Source organism: Chaetodon trifascialis, chromosome 14 (genome assembly GCF_039877785.1).
Source record: "Chaetodon trifascialis isolate fChaTrf1 chromosome 14, fChaTrf1.hap1, whole genome shotgun sequence".
Taxonomy (NCBI): Eukaryota; Metazoa; Chordata; class Actinopteri; order Chaetodontiformes; family Chaetodontidae; genus Chaetodon; species Chaetodon trifascialis.
Genome location: NC_092069.1, coordinates 20,938,760 through 20,954,592, shown reverse-complemented (window position 1 = coordinate 20,954,592; position 15,833 = coordinate 20,938,760). Strand labels below are relative to the sequence as shown.

Below are 15,833 nucleotides of genomic sequence, written 5' to 3'. Positions count from 1 at the left end.
ATGTATCGAGAAGATTTTCAGCAGCTAATGTAGAGGCTGTAAAAGCACCATGTCACACTGAACTCATACATCTGATTCACAGGATGAGGTTTGCAGCTGCACATAATCTGCAGCATTGTCCTAGTTTTTCCCGTGTTAATGACACCCTCATCACGACTCTCTCCATTCACAAAGCAAATCCTGTCGTGATGGGAAGAACTGGCTCTGAACAGGCTGTGGGTGTCTCAGAATTTGGAGAACATGTCTAATTTTTGCAGCATCCTCACAGCCAGTCACATGCTGTCTTTTCATTGAGTTCCTCTCCTATACAAACTGAATAGGATCACGCTGTAGGAAATGTACATTCAGAGCTGCTGCTGCCGCACCATGTGATTAGTGTCATTCAAAGCGCTTCTCACTTTTGCATTTCTCCTCTGCTCTGCTTATATTCACATGCTCTGTCCAACTGATTCATATAGATCGTAAGAGCTCATCAATGTGTGTACCTGAATGAATTCCAGATCACAAAATATCAGGCTAAAATAAATGCATCTCATGATGAATGAACTCTGGCTATATAGACAGGTGATGTTTAGCTCTTTGCATCATGATATCTGACTCCCCACTTTGTGTGTAGTGTGAGGCAGCTGCTGCTGTGCTTTGAAACACAGCGAGAGAGGAAAAGCGTCCTTAAACGTGGGCTGTTGTGTAATCCCTCCCAGGGCCCCTTTGCTATTTTTGTGCCTGGGTCCACACGTCACGGTTGGGTATTTTCTCTGGTGACTAGCTCGCATCAATAGATCTTCTAATGTACACCCAGTCAGCCAGCAGCTTCATGACTGATGGGACTTTACCTTGCTAATTTATTTCATTATTGTTGCCCAGACATGAGGAGAATGGGGAAACGGACTCTGCAGCATGAGGAATGTCACATGTGACTGTCGATATGGGACAGGGGACTATTCAAATGTCAGGTTTGTATGAGGATTATATTTGATATCTGAATGTCAGCTGCTGTATGAGCCGAGGCTTTCTTCCCATCAGACCCTGTGCTTTATGTCATTCTGATCACAGTGAGAGCTGTTGATTGGTTCTGCATGCTATATGCTATGTTGCCGTCTGAGTACCACAGAGGGTTTTACCATCCAGCTTCTCTGAAGCCAGTCATCTCCTTATGATATTTATGGATTTGTTGTCAGCGTGAGGCTTCATGCCTGTTCCCTTTAATGGCCAACTTAGCCTCTAATGATGTAATGCAGTGGCATAACGATGCTCTCCATAGCCAGCATTTGTTTGCTCATTGTCCTCTCTCGTGTGTGGAAAACAGTAAGGGATGTGTCCTGCAAATGTCTGCTGTTCAAATACATTTCTCCATAAAGTAAATTCTCCATCCATGCGGACATACTGTACCATAGTCAGCCCACAATTGTCCTGAAACACACCTACTGCCACCCACCTGCCTCCTGTTGTTGCGCGTCATTGCTGCTGTGTCATATATTTTCGTAAAGGTTAGTGCTTGTTGCCGGGAGCGAGAGAAATTTGCGGCGAAAGGTCTGTTGGTTCAGTCTTTATACAGAAAAGTCTGTTGAGATACTTGTCAATGAGACTCTGAATATGTCGGCTCTGTTCCCTCTCTATCGTGCTTAGTTCAAAGGTATGCATTGTTTCTGAGGGTCTTATCTCGGTGTCACTCTGCACCCATATTCCCCTTCCCTCCTCTCGTAGCTCACAGAGGATGGAAACTAAGCAATGAGGTCAGATCGACCTTGAAAGGGAGCTCCCTACCAGGCCTCTGAATTTTGTTACCCCTTGGCACCCCACTTAGTTTACCTCAGTAAACCTCCCCGTTGAAACATGGATCATTCCAATCTGAGACAGCCCTCGCCATCCTTCATATGCCTTCATTATTTTTTCTCTATCCTGTCCTGGAAGGAGCCCTCAAATCTGTCTGAAAGCAGAGCTACTGAACCGTAAACAGCCAAAAGAGGCAATGGGCAATTTCAGTGAAAACACAAATTGGAGATTAACATCCTTACAGCTGCTTTCAAGCATCTCGAGAGTCACCTTGGCTTTGTATCCTCTGGTTTATGCCTGAGGAGTGTGTGGTGTGCTAACAAAGAAAGAGAGGGAGCGAGAGAAAGAGAGTGAGAGTCGGAGGATGTCCTAATTAAGGGGAACTCAGAGGGTTTGAACCAGATAATCTTACATAACCTCGTTAGGGAGGACACAGCATTTGATACTGAGAAGATGGAAATGACGTGCCCTCAGAGACCCATCCCCATGGTATGAGACCAAAGTGTAGTGACAAAAGCAATTCACTTTAACCACGGGGATGGTTATGAATCCGGCGTGTTTATGTGCAGGACAGTATGTGGTCCTGTGCAGCTCACCGTGGAGATGAGGACACCAGTAACAAAGCGAGGTTAAAGGGTTTGAATCCCACGAAAGACAAGGAACCTAGAGATGCTACGATATGATCCTGGCTTTTGATTAAAGAGTTCAGCAGAGTATGTTGCTGTTTGGTATTCTATAAAGATATTGCACCAAAAGGGGTGCAGGTAGACCCATCACACTTCATCACCCGTGATCTGACACCTGTGCGTGCTGGCAACACACATACTTCCAAAGAAAAAGTCTATTTCTAGCATTATGTCCCACATCTTCTGTAGGTTTTAAGGATTTTATTTTGGTAGATCATTTTCACTTATTTGGGCACACAATCTCCACTGAAGTTGACTTTTTTCTTCTTTTTTTTTTAAATAATGGGCTTGAAGGTTTACAAAAACTGAACAAGTGAGATTAATATTTAAATGTTAAATCTGGGAAACAGAATGCAGAAGTACCTGGGTGGTGTATTCTGGATATTTCTCAGATAAGCTTACAATGCCTGCTGTTCATCATAATGTATCAACAGTAGCTGTCCTCTCCATGGCTCCCCTGCTGATCATTGACCATTCATGAACTCATGTACAGATATTTGCATTTAAAATAGTAAATGCAATAGTTAACACACAGAGAGAGAAAATAAACAATCATGCTACACTTACTACAGTAAACACATGTGCCTTAAATACCTACACACATCTAAACACGTACACAGGACTTCAGCAACTTTGGGGCATCCTGCCAGATTGACATGAGCTACCTTTGGTTTCTTAAGAGGCTGGTAAAGAGATCTTTTTCCATTCCTGCTGTGATGGAGCTCATTATGCATTTTACACTCCAATTTTATTAGGAGGACTTCTGGGAAACAGTGTTAAATAGCTCCCACTCTCAAGGAGGGGTTTTAACTCAGACTTAACTATGGAATTAACTGCTGAGGGTTAACTTTCTTCAATTCTTTTTTGTCTTGATAACCCCTTTGTGCATCTCTACATTGTCCTAGTTTAGATTACTGTTTTTCATACATCCATATTTGAGTTCTCTAACTTTCAATTCTGTCTGATTTCTTTCAGATGACCCTTCCCTTCAATCAATTCACATGTATGTTAATATCACTACAGTTACATAACAGATAGTGTCCTTGAAAATCGATCCCAAAGAAAGTGACATTGGATTCATGGAGTCACTTGAAACTACAGCAGGGGTGAAAAGCTCCGCCGAGGGTCAGGACAGAAATGTTGCCCAGAAAAAAAACACCTCAGAGGCAGCACACACTAACAGGAGTCCATCAGTCGAACTGGATGCAAAGGGATGGCCCCAACGACTGCAAGAAGGTCAGAGCAGGGACACAAGTGGTTTCAAAGAAATGTCTGACTCAGGGAAATCACTGCAATTAGAAGATCAGCACACCCAAATCCAGTCCACAAGCCATCAAGACTATGACATGTCTTCATATCCACTACGGTCCACAAAAGCATTTCCCATTGGCAGGCAGAAAGCCATAGTTTCTGCACAGTCTCCAGGACCTGCATCTCACAGGAAGTCCACCAGTTCACCTGAAGGACAACAACAGTGCTCGCATTCAGGCATGGATCAGCTGTCAGAGACCGTGTGTAAGGTGGAACAGAAACCACAAAAGCCTGGGAAGTATGTTTGTGATTACTGTGGAAGGGCGTGTGCCAAACCCAGTGTGCTCAAGAAACATATTCGCTCACACACCGGGGAACGGCCCTATCCGTGTGTCCCCTGTGGATTCTCCTTCAAAACCAAGAGTAATTTATACAAACACAGAAAGTCCCATGCTCACTCTGTCAAAGCCGGAACAGTGCCACTCTCAGAACTTGGTTCTTACAATGCCAATACAGACCAGGGGTCTTTTGAAGGGGAAGGAGAGTTATTCTCTGATGCTGAGCAAAGTACGGACACGGACGAGGACACTCTTAACGACCCGCTGCTGCTGCTGGACTCTCCAGTGGAAGGATCAGATAACACTGCTGTAAAAGTACTAAATCTCATTGCTCAGAAAAAGGGAGCCACGTCGATGTCAGCTCAGGATGGTTCATCCCAGCCCCAAGAAATCAATGCACCTCCTGTCGCTGCCGAGGCTAGCCGTGCAATTCAATCTTGCACGATCAAACAGAGGCTTGCACTTCGACTGTCTGAAAAAAGAAGCAGCGACTCTGACCACAATCTGTCCCTCCCAAGTCAGTCTAGCAAGGGCAGCACGGACTCTGGCTACTTTTCGCGATCCGAGAGCACCGAGCACCAGACTGGTCCTCCAAACACTAATGCAAAGTCCTATCAAGAAATCATGTTCGGGAAGTGTTACAGACCAAGTCCTAAACAGACAACGGCTTATGTGGCTTGTAGCACAGACTCAAGTGAGCATACTGGGAAACGCTCGGAGAGAGGTGTTTCCCGTGTTTTTACCCAAGAAAAAGATACCGTTGAGTCAATCAAAATAAACACGAAGTCATTCACGAGGGACGAGGTAAAAGAACCCCTGTTAGATGCTGGCTCTGATGTGGGGCCTCTGATCAGAAGCAACTCAATGCCAACATCCTCAGCAGTATGTCTGACGATGCCTCAAGCCCTCCGAGGCAGCCACTCGTTTGATGAGAGAACAAGCACTGGGGGCATGAGGAGGCTCAGGCGCCAAGCTGCTTTCGAACTCTCCGCACATGATGGCCACGCAGACACTGACAGTCATGGAAAGATGAGTGAGAGTGGCATTTCACCCTCAGGACTGGAAATGGAAAATTACCCCCCTATGGCATCTAATATGAGCCATCAGAGACATGCAATGGAATTGGCAACACGGAAGCGTCGGAAAGAGAAGAGGGAAGAGGAAGATTTGCCAGGTCAATATGAGAGCCATCATGAACAGTGTGAAGAAATGTTTGATTCCAGCAAGGACTATGATTCAAAACAAGCTGCAGTGGGCATTATGGGATTAGGAAAAGGACATTCTTCAAGTATGCTAACACAGATGGACAGGTGTGACATGGACATATCAGTGAGCCTTGAAATGTCTGGTCGAAAAACTTTAGGGAATGTAATTTCTGTTATCCAGCACACAAACTCAATAAACAGGCCTCACTCTGAACAGGAATCATACAAGTATCATGGGCAGAGACAGGAAAGTATTTCTTCATTTCAGGCTATGGAAGCAAGTGAATCATATGAGATGGAAAGAATTGATAGTAGGCTCAGGCAATCTTTTCAAATGGGCCCAAAACTTGTGCGGCAGCCCAACATACAAGTCCCAGAAATTAGGGTGACAGTAGAACCTGATAGTCCAGAAAAAGCTTCAGAGGTGCAGGTGAAGGAGCCAGAGAGGCACGTGGAGGAGTTTCAGTGGCCTCAGAGGAGTGAAACTTTAGCACAATTCCCTCCAGAAAAGCTCCCTCCAAAGAAGAAAAGGCTACGCTTAGCTGATATCGAGCACTCATCTGGTGAATCTAGTTTCGAGTCTGCCTGCACCAGTCTCTCCCGCAGCCCGAGCCAAGACAGCAACTTATCGTATAGCTCCACCTTCTCTTTTGACAGGGAGGAGAGCTTGAAGTCGGTCTCTCCAGCCAGACAGGATGAATTTGGCAAACCACTAGAGCTCTTAGCTGTGCCAGGGAGTGGGCACTCCTTCTCTGTGCTCAACCAGCGTCAACAACATGAAATGAGACGCTCCTCCTCAGAGCAGGCACCGTGTAACTTGCGCAAGGAGTTCCCGGAGGTACGCAGCATATCATTTGACTATGGCAGTCTTTCTCCAACATCCAAAGTTAGACACGTGGACATCAGTGCTGGCCACTCGGCCGTGAGGGAGAGAAGGAGGGGCAACTTGGTGCGACAGGAGTCATTGAATATGGACACTGAGGTAACACAAGTCCCATCACAAGTGTTTCCGCAGTATCTCAGCAGCACCTCCCCTCCATTCACAGCAGTTGCTGTTCTGCCGCACACATTGCCAATATTTTCCACTGGGAATACATTTCCCCAGCTGTCACATCCAAGCCTGTTAGTTCCTGTAAGAATACAGACTCATGTGCCATCCTATGGCAGTATCACATACACTTCAGTATCACAGATTTTTGACAATCAGTATGAAAGTGTTAGCTCCACCACATCCACCTCTCAGAATCAAACTTCAAGTTTGTCTGGAAATCTTGATTCTCATAATGTATTAGCTTATACCAGACCACCTTCAACACACACCTTAAGTGTTGAAGCCCTTGATTTGTCATCAGCTAAGCTCAAGACAGGCATCCCTCTCTCGCTGACCTCCAGAACTATCTCAACCACTAATGCCTCCAGCGGTGGTGCAAACAAACGGATGCTATCCCCCGCCAGCAGCCTGGACCTTTTCATGGAGGTCAAACAGCAAAAACGTGTGAAAGAAGAACGAATGTTTGGGCAGATTGTAGAGGAGTTGAGCGCTGTGGAGTTGGGCAAATGTAATTTGAGTGAGGAGAGGGGACACAGGTCAGAGCTGCAGGGTGCATCTACACCTCATGCTCAGGATGACTCACGTGGGAGTAAATTTATCACACTTCAGCAAAAAGTGACTGAGGCCACTGAGCACGGATTTGAGTCAGCTATGGAAAGTAGCTCCCTGGATGTCAACTCACCTCCCTACTCCATGATATCAGTCAGTGAAGTGAAAGAAGCTGGCATGGAGAAACGAGTGCAGATGGATATGGTGGCACAGCTGGTTACCAGTCAAGACATCCTGATCTCAGACACTGAGCATTCAAAACTGTTATCTCAGTTTCCAAGTCTTCGCACGACGACAGGTGTGAGCTGGTGTTATCTCAACTACACCAAGCCGAGCTGCTCTCACAGCAACACCCCTTTCTCCTCCATGTACGCCACCTGGTGTGTGAGTTCCCACAACCCGAACCCTCTTGAACTGAGTACCAGTGCTGCTCTGGCTCTACTGCGGTCCAAACAGAGGGGCGACAAAGTTATATACACCGTGGCCGCCATGTGTCAGTCTGGCACAGGGAAACTGGTTTCGTCACTCATCCTGTGGAGGCAAACCATGGAGCAGGTGAGAAAATTATGTAATCTCAAGCATATAAACATTTAAAGAAACATTTGTTCTGGACCTTAAGAGTAAAGCCCTGTTTTTGACATGTTTAACTGGTCTTGCCAATATCACCATTACCTATAGAGGAACTATAGTAATTAATACTTGTAAGTAAGTAATAAAACTGCACTGGTAGTTTTCCACCTTAGTAGGCCAAAATAATTGAGATAACTGTTTGAAATGTAGGAACTTGAAATTACGTCTTAAACTAGAATATAACTGCAAACTTCAAATCTTTTGGCATAAGCTTCAGCATAATTGAGGTTTGCAAAACATGCTGTGTAATGGCATGTGTAACATACAATATTGCCAGCATCATGTTACATCGTCGATGTTAACAAAATGTTTGTTCATCTAATTCAGCTGCAGAGGAAACCGGAGCCCAAAGAGGTGGACATCACCTACGGGAAGAAGGTGAAAGACATCAGCTGCAGAGCGAAACCTACCAAGGAGGAGTGGAAAGAGAGGGAGGCTTCCACAACCCAAACAGTGCCAACACGCATTAAGATCTTCGAGGGAGGGTCAGTCAAGATATTAGTTATCATAACACTTGTCAATTCTGCTGACAGCAAGTACAGCTGCTATATTAGGATGTTAGTGCACACACGGTCTATGCTCTTTTGACCTATTCAGGACTGTTTCATGTATCTCCATCTGAAATACTGTATCCATCTCTCAGGTACAAGTCCAATGAAGACTATGTGTATGTCAGAGGTCGAGGCCGAGGAAAATACATTTGCGAGGAGTGTGGTATTCGCTGCAAGAAGCCGAGCATGCTGAAAAAACACATCAGGACCCATACAGACGTGAGACCATACATCTGCAGGGTCTGCAACTTCGCTTTTAAGACTAAAGGTGAGCATTCTTTAGGTTTGTCGAATAGAACGAAAAAATATTGCTTTATAGCTGACACAGAGTTTCTATTCAGTATTCATTATTGTTTATTTTTTAATCTGTGTGCATATCAGATCTTAAAAACATTTGCAGCAGCAGCAAACATAGTTTTTGCCGCTATTTAGAGGTACTATGGTGCAAAATCAGCAGCTTTGTCTCTTCATTTTTCTCTTTACGTTCTTTATTTCTCAGAGTCCTCTTGTACAACATTGATTCCAAAAAGTTGGGACTCTATGTGAAACGTAAATAAAAACAGAATGCAACCATTTATAAACGATCTGTGTTTACTGACAACTGCTTCACAGAATGTTCCCAAGCTCATGTAGTAATATTCTTCATATAATAATGTGTTCACAAAGTGGTGAACCTCGCTCCATCTTTGCTTGTGAACGACTGAGCCTTTTTAAAGGATGCCCCTTTCATAACCAATCATGATACTATCACCTGTTACCAATCAGCCTGTTTACCTGTGGAATGTTCCAAACAGGTGTTTTTGGAGCGTTCCACATCTTTCCCAGTCTTTTGTTGATCTTGTCCCAACTTGTTTGAAATGTGTTGCTGCCTCAAATTCAGAATAAGTAGATATTTACAAGAATCAACAAAGTTGATGAAGTAAAACATTGAATATATTGTCTCTGAAACTGTTTTCAATTGTGTATGTCACAAAGGATTAGCAAATGAGCATATTGTGTTTCATGTATGTTTTACAGTGTCCCAACTTTTGTGGAATGGGTTGTAGTGTGAAAAATAAAAAAGGGTGTGTGGGGAAATAAAAGCTTGGTGAAAATCTGCTCCTTTAAAAACACATGCAGGTGTTTTTGCTGAAAAATGGTAACTTGTTTTATCCTTTCACAGGAAACTTGACTAAACATATGAAGTCAAAGGCACACATGAAGAAATGTCTAGAACTAGGAGTGTCAGTGACGATGGATGAGACGGAGATACAGGACCATGGTAAGATACAGACATGTAAAACACTCTTGCACATGCATGAATTAAAAAGCAAACCAAATTCACCTAAACTGATGCATTTGTCTTTTAAAGTGGATGATATCCAACAAGAGTCCAAGACAGAGGTGGTGGTCCCAACCAAACACCAGTTCTCAGACGCAGAGGACTCTGATGGTATGGATGAAGATGTTGACGAAATTGATGAAGATGATGATGAAGACGATGAATATGAGGGTGACTCCACTCCAAAGTTGCGTTCAAGAAGCACGAGTCCTCAACCTTGTGGAATTACTTCTCTGTCAGTCACAGCCACTGCTGCTATCCATGGCTATTCCCTCACCTCTCTACCTGAGACCGATGTCCACCAACAGTCCTCTGGCAGACAGACGGGGTCAGACCACCGACCTGTCCTTGCAACAGACCACAGAGAGAAGTCGGTGGATGAAGACTCTCTGACTATGCTATCTCCAGATCAGGCAAGTTTCCTATTTGACCCGTATTCTTCCTGTCTGCTCTCTCCCGGTTGGGAGTCTCCCATCAGGGAACCCTCCCCTTCACGTCTGCGTTACCCATCCCCGAGGCGAGAACTCTCCCCGCGAGGTCGCTCCTCTCCCAGATGGGATACCTCCCCGCTAAGGCCTGGTTCGCCCAGCTTCACACCCATTCAGCGACTCTCCCCGGTCTCAATTGAACGACCCATGTCCCCTGGAACAGAGATGGCTGGAAAGAGAGAATCCTCAGTCAGAGGCCGGCAGAGAGTTGTGCTGAGGGCGGTTTCACCACGCAGAGGCTCACATCAACACAAAGGCAGCGGTGATAAAACCAGACACCAGGCAAAGATGGAGATGGCTCAACAACAAGCAGCCTTTGAAATGGAAATGGTATGTATCATGTTGTGTTCTGCGCACAGTTCCACTCAAATAGGGTTCTAGTATCGTTTGTCAATTAGCAAAGTATCTCACAAACTTGAATTGGATGATATTTGGTGGAAAGTTAGGCCATGAGGAGAGGAACAAGGGATTTAGTGTTTTGATACAGATTCTGAGTTGGTTGGTTTGGAACATTTTTACTATTGCCCTATAAACTGCTACACTTAGCTGATGGGAAAAAAATGATCCCATTATTGACCACTGTGTATTCTGATGCACGTGTGGATCCAGGTTGAAATATTCTAAATATTTTATTTATCAAAATAAATGTAAAAGTCTGGTAATACTATTAGAAAGTGTTAACTATGTAGCAGAAGTCAGATACAACTTCTACTACGATACTTCTGTGCCATAGACTTCCATTGTTGTTCAAAAACTACTAAAAACACATCAGTGAGCCACACCGTTGCACTGGTTCTTTCATTACCATACTCGCTGTAGTTATTCAGTTCCCAGTTGGCTTTCTGCTTATTAACACTAACTACCAAATGTGTTTTTATGAGTAGCTGAAGAAGAGCCCCCACAAAAGCACAATTTAACTGTTTAAATATGAAGGCATATATTTATGATCCATTCGTTAAGAGTTGCAGTAGGAACAATGGGCTTGGAGCTGAGTTCTACAGACAGGGTTGGGAAGTTGTGAAGTAAGACACGGACTAACACAGCATTGATTTTAGTCTTTTCATTGGATTTGTAGACATCAACAAAAATATAGAATACCAGAATACCTCAATGTGGAATGGATTGTGCAGCCATGGTGGGGATATGTGTTGGGATAAGTGCTGTCTAGAAATGTGCCAATTGGCGATCATATACATTGGCAACTGGTTTTTCCTAAGCCAATATTAAGGCAATTTTAACTTATTGTCAGAACTAAGATATAAAAATAATCTTTAGAATCTGTGTCCTACCGTGCATTTAGGAGCCATGTCCACCAAAGCATTTGAGACTAGCGTATTTTTTAAATTGTTCATAATAGGAGCACCACGTATTTGCAGAAAAGTTACAAATGCAATGTGACGAGGCGCTGAGCACTGGGTGTGTGTTTTGCTGGTCTCTGAGGGTTGAAAAATGCTCAACTGTAGGTCAAATGCTGCATCAGCACTGTCACCTTTTATCCAGTAGTCCAATCACTGTGAGGAGAAGGGACAATTAGAGCAACACTTCCAACTCATATGAAAGTACTCCTTGAAACGGGCTCAATCCAAATGCAGCTACTGAACCAAATGACAGTACTCACTGAGATGCTTCCTTGCCCACAAAATCTTATGAACCCACGTAATCCAGCCAAGCTGTCCTCTCTCCCTGTATGCTTCGGCCTTCATCCAGAGCACAATCAGAGCAAGTCCTCTACCTTGTTCCAACATGTTTACATTCAGTATTTGCTGACAACTAAAACTACATGCGAAATTAGGTACTTGCAACACAGAAATTTACAATTACTTCCGTGCATATTCCGTATCACAGCAACCAAAAAACATCCGATGTTTTTGGAACATCTGGATGTATCTGGATGTTTTTAGAAGAGCGGCTGGTGTTTTCAGCTGGTGTTTTCAGCTGGTGGACACAGCCCATAAGAGATGTTTCTGGTGGTGCAGGATGTCTGCCCTCTGAGCCCCAGCAGAGAGTGGAAAGTGAATTTTAAATCCTTAATTACATACCAGTTTGCCATCTCTTTTCAATGTGCTTGCTCACCAAAACCTTGCTGTGCACTCTTTAAGAGGAGTTAACATTATGGATTTGGGTTGTGATATTAAAGGGTTAGGGTTAACCTTTATACTAATACTGTTAAATGAAACATGATGCTGTGACATTTGTTGTTGTTGTTTTGACATTCACTTAGACTAAGTCGTCCATGCAGACATTTCCTGCAATCTGCAATCTAACAAATTGGCAAAATATGAAAAAAGAAACCATTGCTCAACCCTGGTGCTGTCCAAAGTTTCTTCCTTGATAATGCTATATTTCTCACATTTGTGCATTTTTGCTAACTGTACTACATTCTCACATGAGAAATTATCTTGGCAATGTCAAAAAGTGCTCCAAACACTGCCAACATGTCGTTTCAGGATCAAAGGAGCAGCTTGGCTGCCAGTCTGCCTGGTGCTGCCAGTTCCCATCACCAGAACATCCTCAGCCACCTCCCTCTTCACTCCCAGCAGCAGGCCCACAGTTTGCTCCCTGTTGTCCCGGTTGGTGGGCTCCAGATGTTACACTCCCCACCTTCCTCCACCACTGATGTCACCCCCTCCTCGGTGCCAAGCCCTCAGAGCAGCGAGGGCCAGCGTTGCAGCAGCAGGGAGGGATCTGTCCACGGGCTGGAGACTGGAGGAGAGGACATCAGAGGCCAGAACCAGCTGTCCTCCCATCAGGCCGCTCAGGAGAAAAGCCTCAACCCCGGCATCAGGGACAGCAGACAGGAGGAGAATGTCCAGACCTGCTTGAAAGCCATTGCCTCGTTGAAGATTACCACAGAGGACCCTCATTGAAAGCCCCTTTTTCTGTCTCCTTGATTTGATGTAGGAAACAATGCCCCTGCTACACCTGCAACCTTGTCGTCCCTAGCCCTTTAGGCACATAACCTCATCTTTATCTCATTAGAGGCAATATAATAACACTTCCTCTGATCTTGCACATACTCCAGACAGCTCCTTCGAAATCTGAGTGGCGATCAAACCTTCACAGTGAAGAAGAAACCCACCCTGTCTGATGTGCTCTTCTCTTCAGAGACTCTTTGAAGTGATAAGATGAGTAGCAGGATGTCTTGCAAGGTGGAGAATCATTATTGGGTGCAGGTGCAATATGGAAAGATATTATGCTAATATGCCTTTGTTTGACATGGTAGTTTGCGTACAATTGCACATAAATTATATTTATGGATTCTGTACAAATGTCCTTAACATATACTCCTTCTTAGATGCATACAAACAGTGTATTTTACTGTATGTGTACTTTGAAAATAGACTGTTGTTTAATGTAATCATATCAAGGTGTGATGCAGTAGTGCAGTAAATAAAGAGTATTTATAAGGGGAAAGTATGTGTATTATAAAACAGTCTGACCAAATTTTAAGTAGACGCTTCTTGTGCAGTTTGGTGCTTCTAATCAAGCAGCAAGGGTCTGTGCCTTTATTTGCTTTTCATCATTTTGTTATCAGAAGGTTGTTGTTGTTGAATAAGGAAAAATGTCGAGGTACTCTTTATTCAGACGTGTCAGCGCTGTCAGAGAGTTTGCTCAAAGAAAAGCTTTTCCTTTTTGTTCTGTTAGCTCTGCTGGCCGACGGATGCAGCTTGATTTATGTGAAACAATCTTAAAAAATGTTTCTTATGTTGCGTTTTTCTTAATGTTGTGGTTTTTATCTTGGTAAAAATGCATGGGATTTGCTATTGCACAAAAATAGAGGAAGTTAATATGTAATTATGAATACTGTAAGATGTATTTATATATTAGAACGTGAGCACTTATTGATACTGGTAAATATTTGACTACTATTTATATGGTATATATGTACTTATGCAGCAGTGATGCAGTTATGCAGTGAGCCACGCTGGCATTGCTTTTGATCTCATGTCTTTGCTTTGATTAAACAGCTTTTTTTCCTCTCTTATACAGATGACCATAAGCATTTTATGAGTTTTGACGATGCACTTTCATCCTTTCATCTTTGATGTTTAACTGACTTGGTCAGTGAAAATGGGGGAGTAAAACATGTTATGTTCTCTTGTGGTTTTGAAACATTCCAGTCGTTTTTTCACATTTCTTGTTTTGTGAAACATGTTGCACACAAATTCAAGGGGCTATGATGATCAGTCAATGGTGTGTTTTCTTGCATTTCAAGTGTAACTGGATAAACCAATATCACTTACTGTAAGTAATACTAAAGTAATCATTTTAACAGCGTGAGTTGGTCGACCATTACCGCTCAAAATGTAAGTAATCGTTCACCAAATGCATTATTTCTTCTTTGTATATATATGTGTATTTTTATGATTTAAACTATTTTTGCAGTGTTGAATTCTGAAAACTTTTTATGCAGATTGTTTGTATCTCTTTAAGAGGTAAAATGTCTGCAGTCGATATAACAGCGGTTTAATGAGGGCGAAAATAGCACAGTGTTGATTGCTAACACCGTGTCTCATCTTAAAAAAACAGAAAAGAAAAAAAAAGTGTATTCACATCTTCAAGTGGTTATGTTACCTGTTTGAGAACAGATTTTAAAATCAGATAACACTTTGTTCACTCATGTTTACATAAAGAAATTTTAAAGGTGCACTGCTTTAATTTTGTGTTTCCCTTTCTGAAGATGTATGTAGCTTTGATTTCATGGTTATGTACTTTTATTTGTCATGATATCGGTGCAGAACGCTCATAAAATGTGAAGGGAAAGTGAAGCCCTCTATTTGCTTTTGCATACAGTATGTAATCAGATTGTGTTTGTGTTTTGTTTTTATTGTGTATTCATATTTACTGAACTGCATTGTGCCTCTCATGTCTATGAAATTCCCTGTAAAACACACAGAGGACAAATCATTTTACCTCTCAGCTAAAATTTTTTGAGGACAAAAACCTCAGTAGCCAATCCGTTGTTTAGCTATTTGCATCGAAACTGGTTAGTCAGGACGGAGTGCCTCTTTTATGCTATGGGGACTTTATTGTTTGGTGCTCTACTTTTTCAAATTAAATTCAAAATTGTTTTAAAAGAACATACTTCTAACCCAAGGATGTGTGTTGGAGCTTATTTCATGTTTTTAAACTTCATTATTCAAAATGGCATCCATACATTTCCACCTACATAATTCACGGTTCAAATTAGACCACACAAGGAAGAGTTTTCAGATGAGATCATTCACATTTTATCTTGAGGGGGAGTGTGGAGAAAAAAAAAAAAGTGAAAAATTGGAGAGACTCCTACCAGTGACATCCTCTGGTGAAAAATTATTATTGCAGTCATAACATGGAACAAGAAAAATAAATTAATGCTTCCAAAAATAGTTCTCACCTTGTGGATAACATACTCAACCAGGTTGTACCAAATTCAGCAAAACTCCACTATCAGCAGCTCATACAGTGTGCTGCTCTGCACTGAGTAAATACTGCATGTGTTAAGCGTATATTAAGCGAGGAAACGACTCATCTTAGACTGTATTATCTTCTCTGGGTTGGGGAGGAGGTCTGTTCTAATTCTGGCCAATCAGAGAGACAGTTCATTTTTTTCTCTCTCTTGCTCAGTGACTGGGCCTGTCAGGCCCATTTGTTAGAATAATTATATGGCTGTTAACAGCATCCCAGCTTAAAATAAAATTTGTACTGCATTGGTTTAAAGCAGCAGGGGCATTGCAGAAAATGGCTGCTGGGGGCCTGAACAGAAAAACCTTTAAATGATGAAGCATTTTGATTGTATTCAGACGCACAGTTTCTACATGTCACACTCTGACGTAGATTCCTGGTTAGATTACAATCAGAGGAGGACTATATGTTGTTTTTAATAAGTGGGGTGTCCTGGAAAGACAGACATACAGTACCACTGTCCTCCCTCTCAGCTCAGAGTGAGCTGTGCCCCTCTGGTTTATTTTGAGGTGGTCTTATCACAGCTGTTGTATCTGTGGTGGCAG

General features: G+C 42.9%; 1 protein-coding gene across 1 annotated transcript; it reads left to right on the top strand.

The window, feature by feature from the left end:
• The first annotated feature begins 777 nt into the window (after nt 1-777).
• hivep2b (HIVEP zinc finger 2b) lies at nt 778-14,940 on the top strand. The gene is made up of 7 exons (XM_070978947.1): nt 778-953; nt 3,435-7,408; nt 7,811-7,968; nt 8,127-8,302; nt 9,197-9,295; nt 9,386-10,173; nt 12,291-14,940. The coding sequence occupies exons 2-7, from the start codon at nt 3,539-3,541 to the stop codon at nt 12,708-12,710; spliced, it is 5,511 nt and encodes a 1,836-aa protein (XP_070835048.1). The 5' UTR covers nt 778-953; nt 3,435-3,538; the 3' UTR covers nt 12,711-14,940.
• The last annotated feature ends 893 nt before the right edge of the window (nt 14,941-15,833 follow it).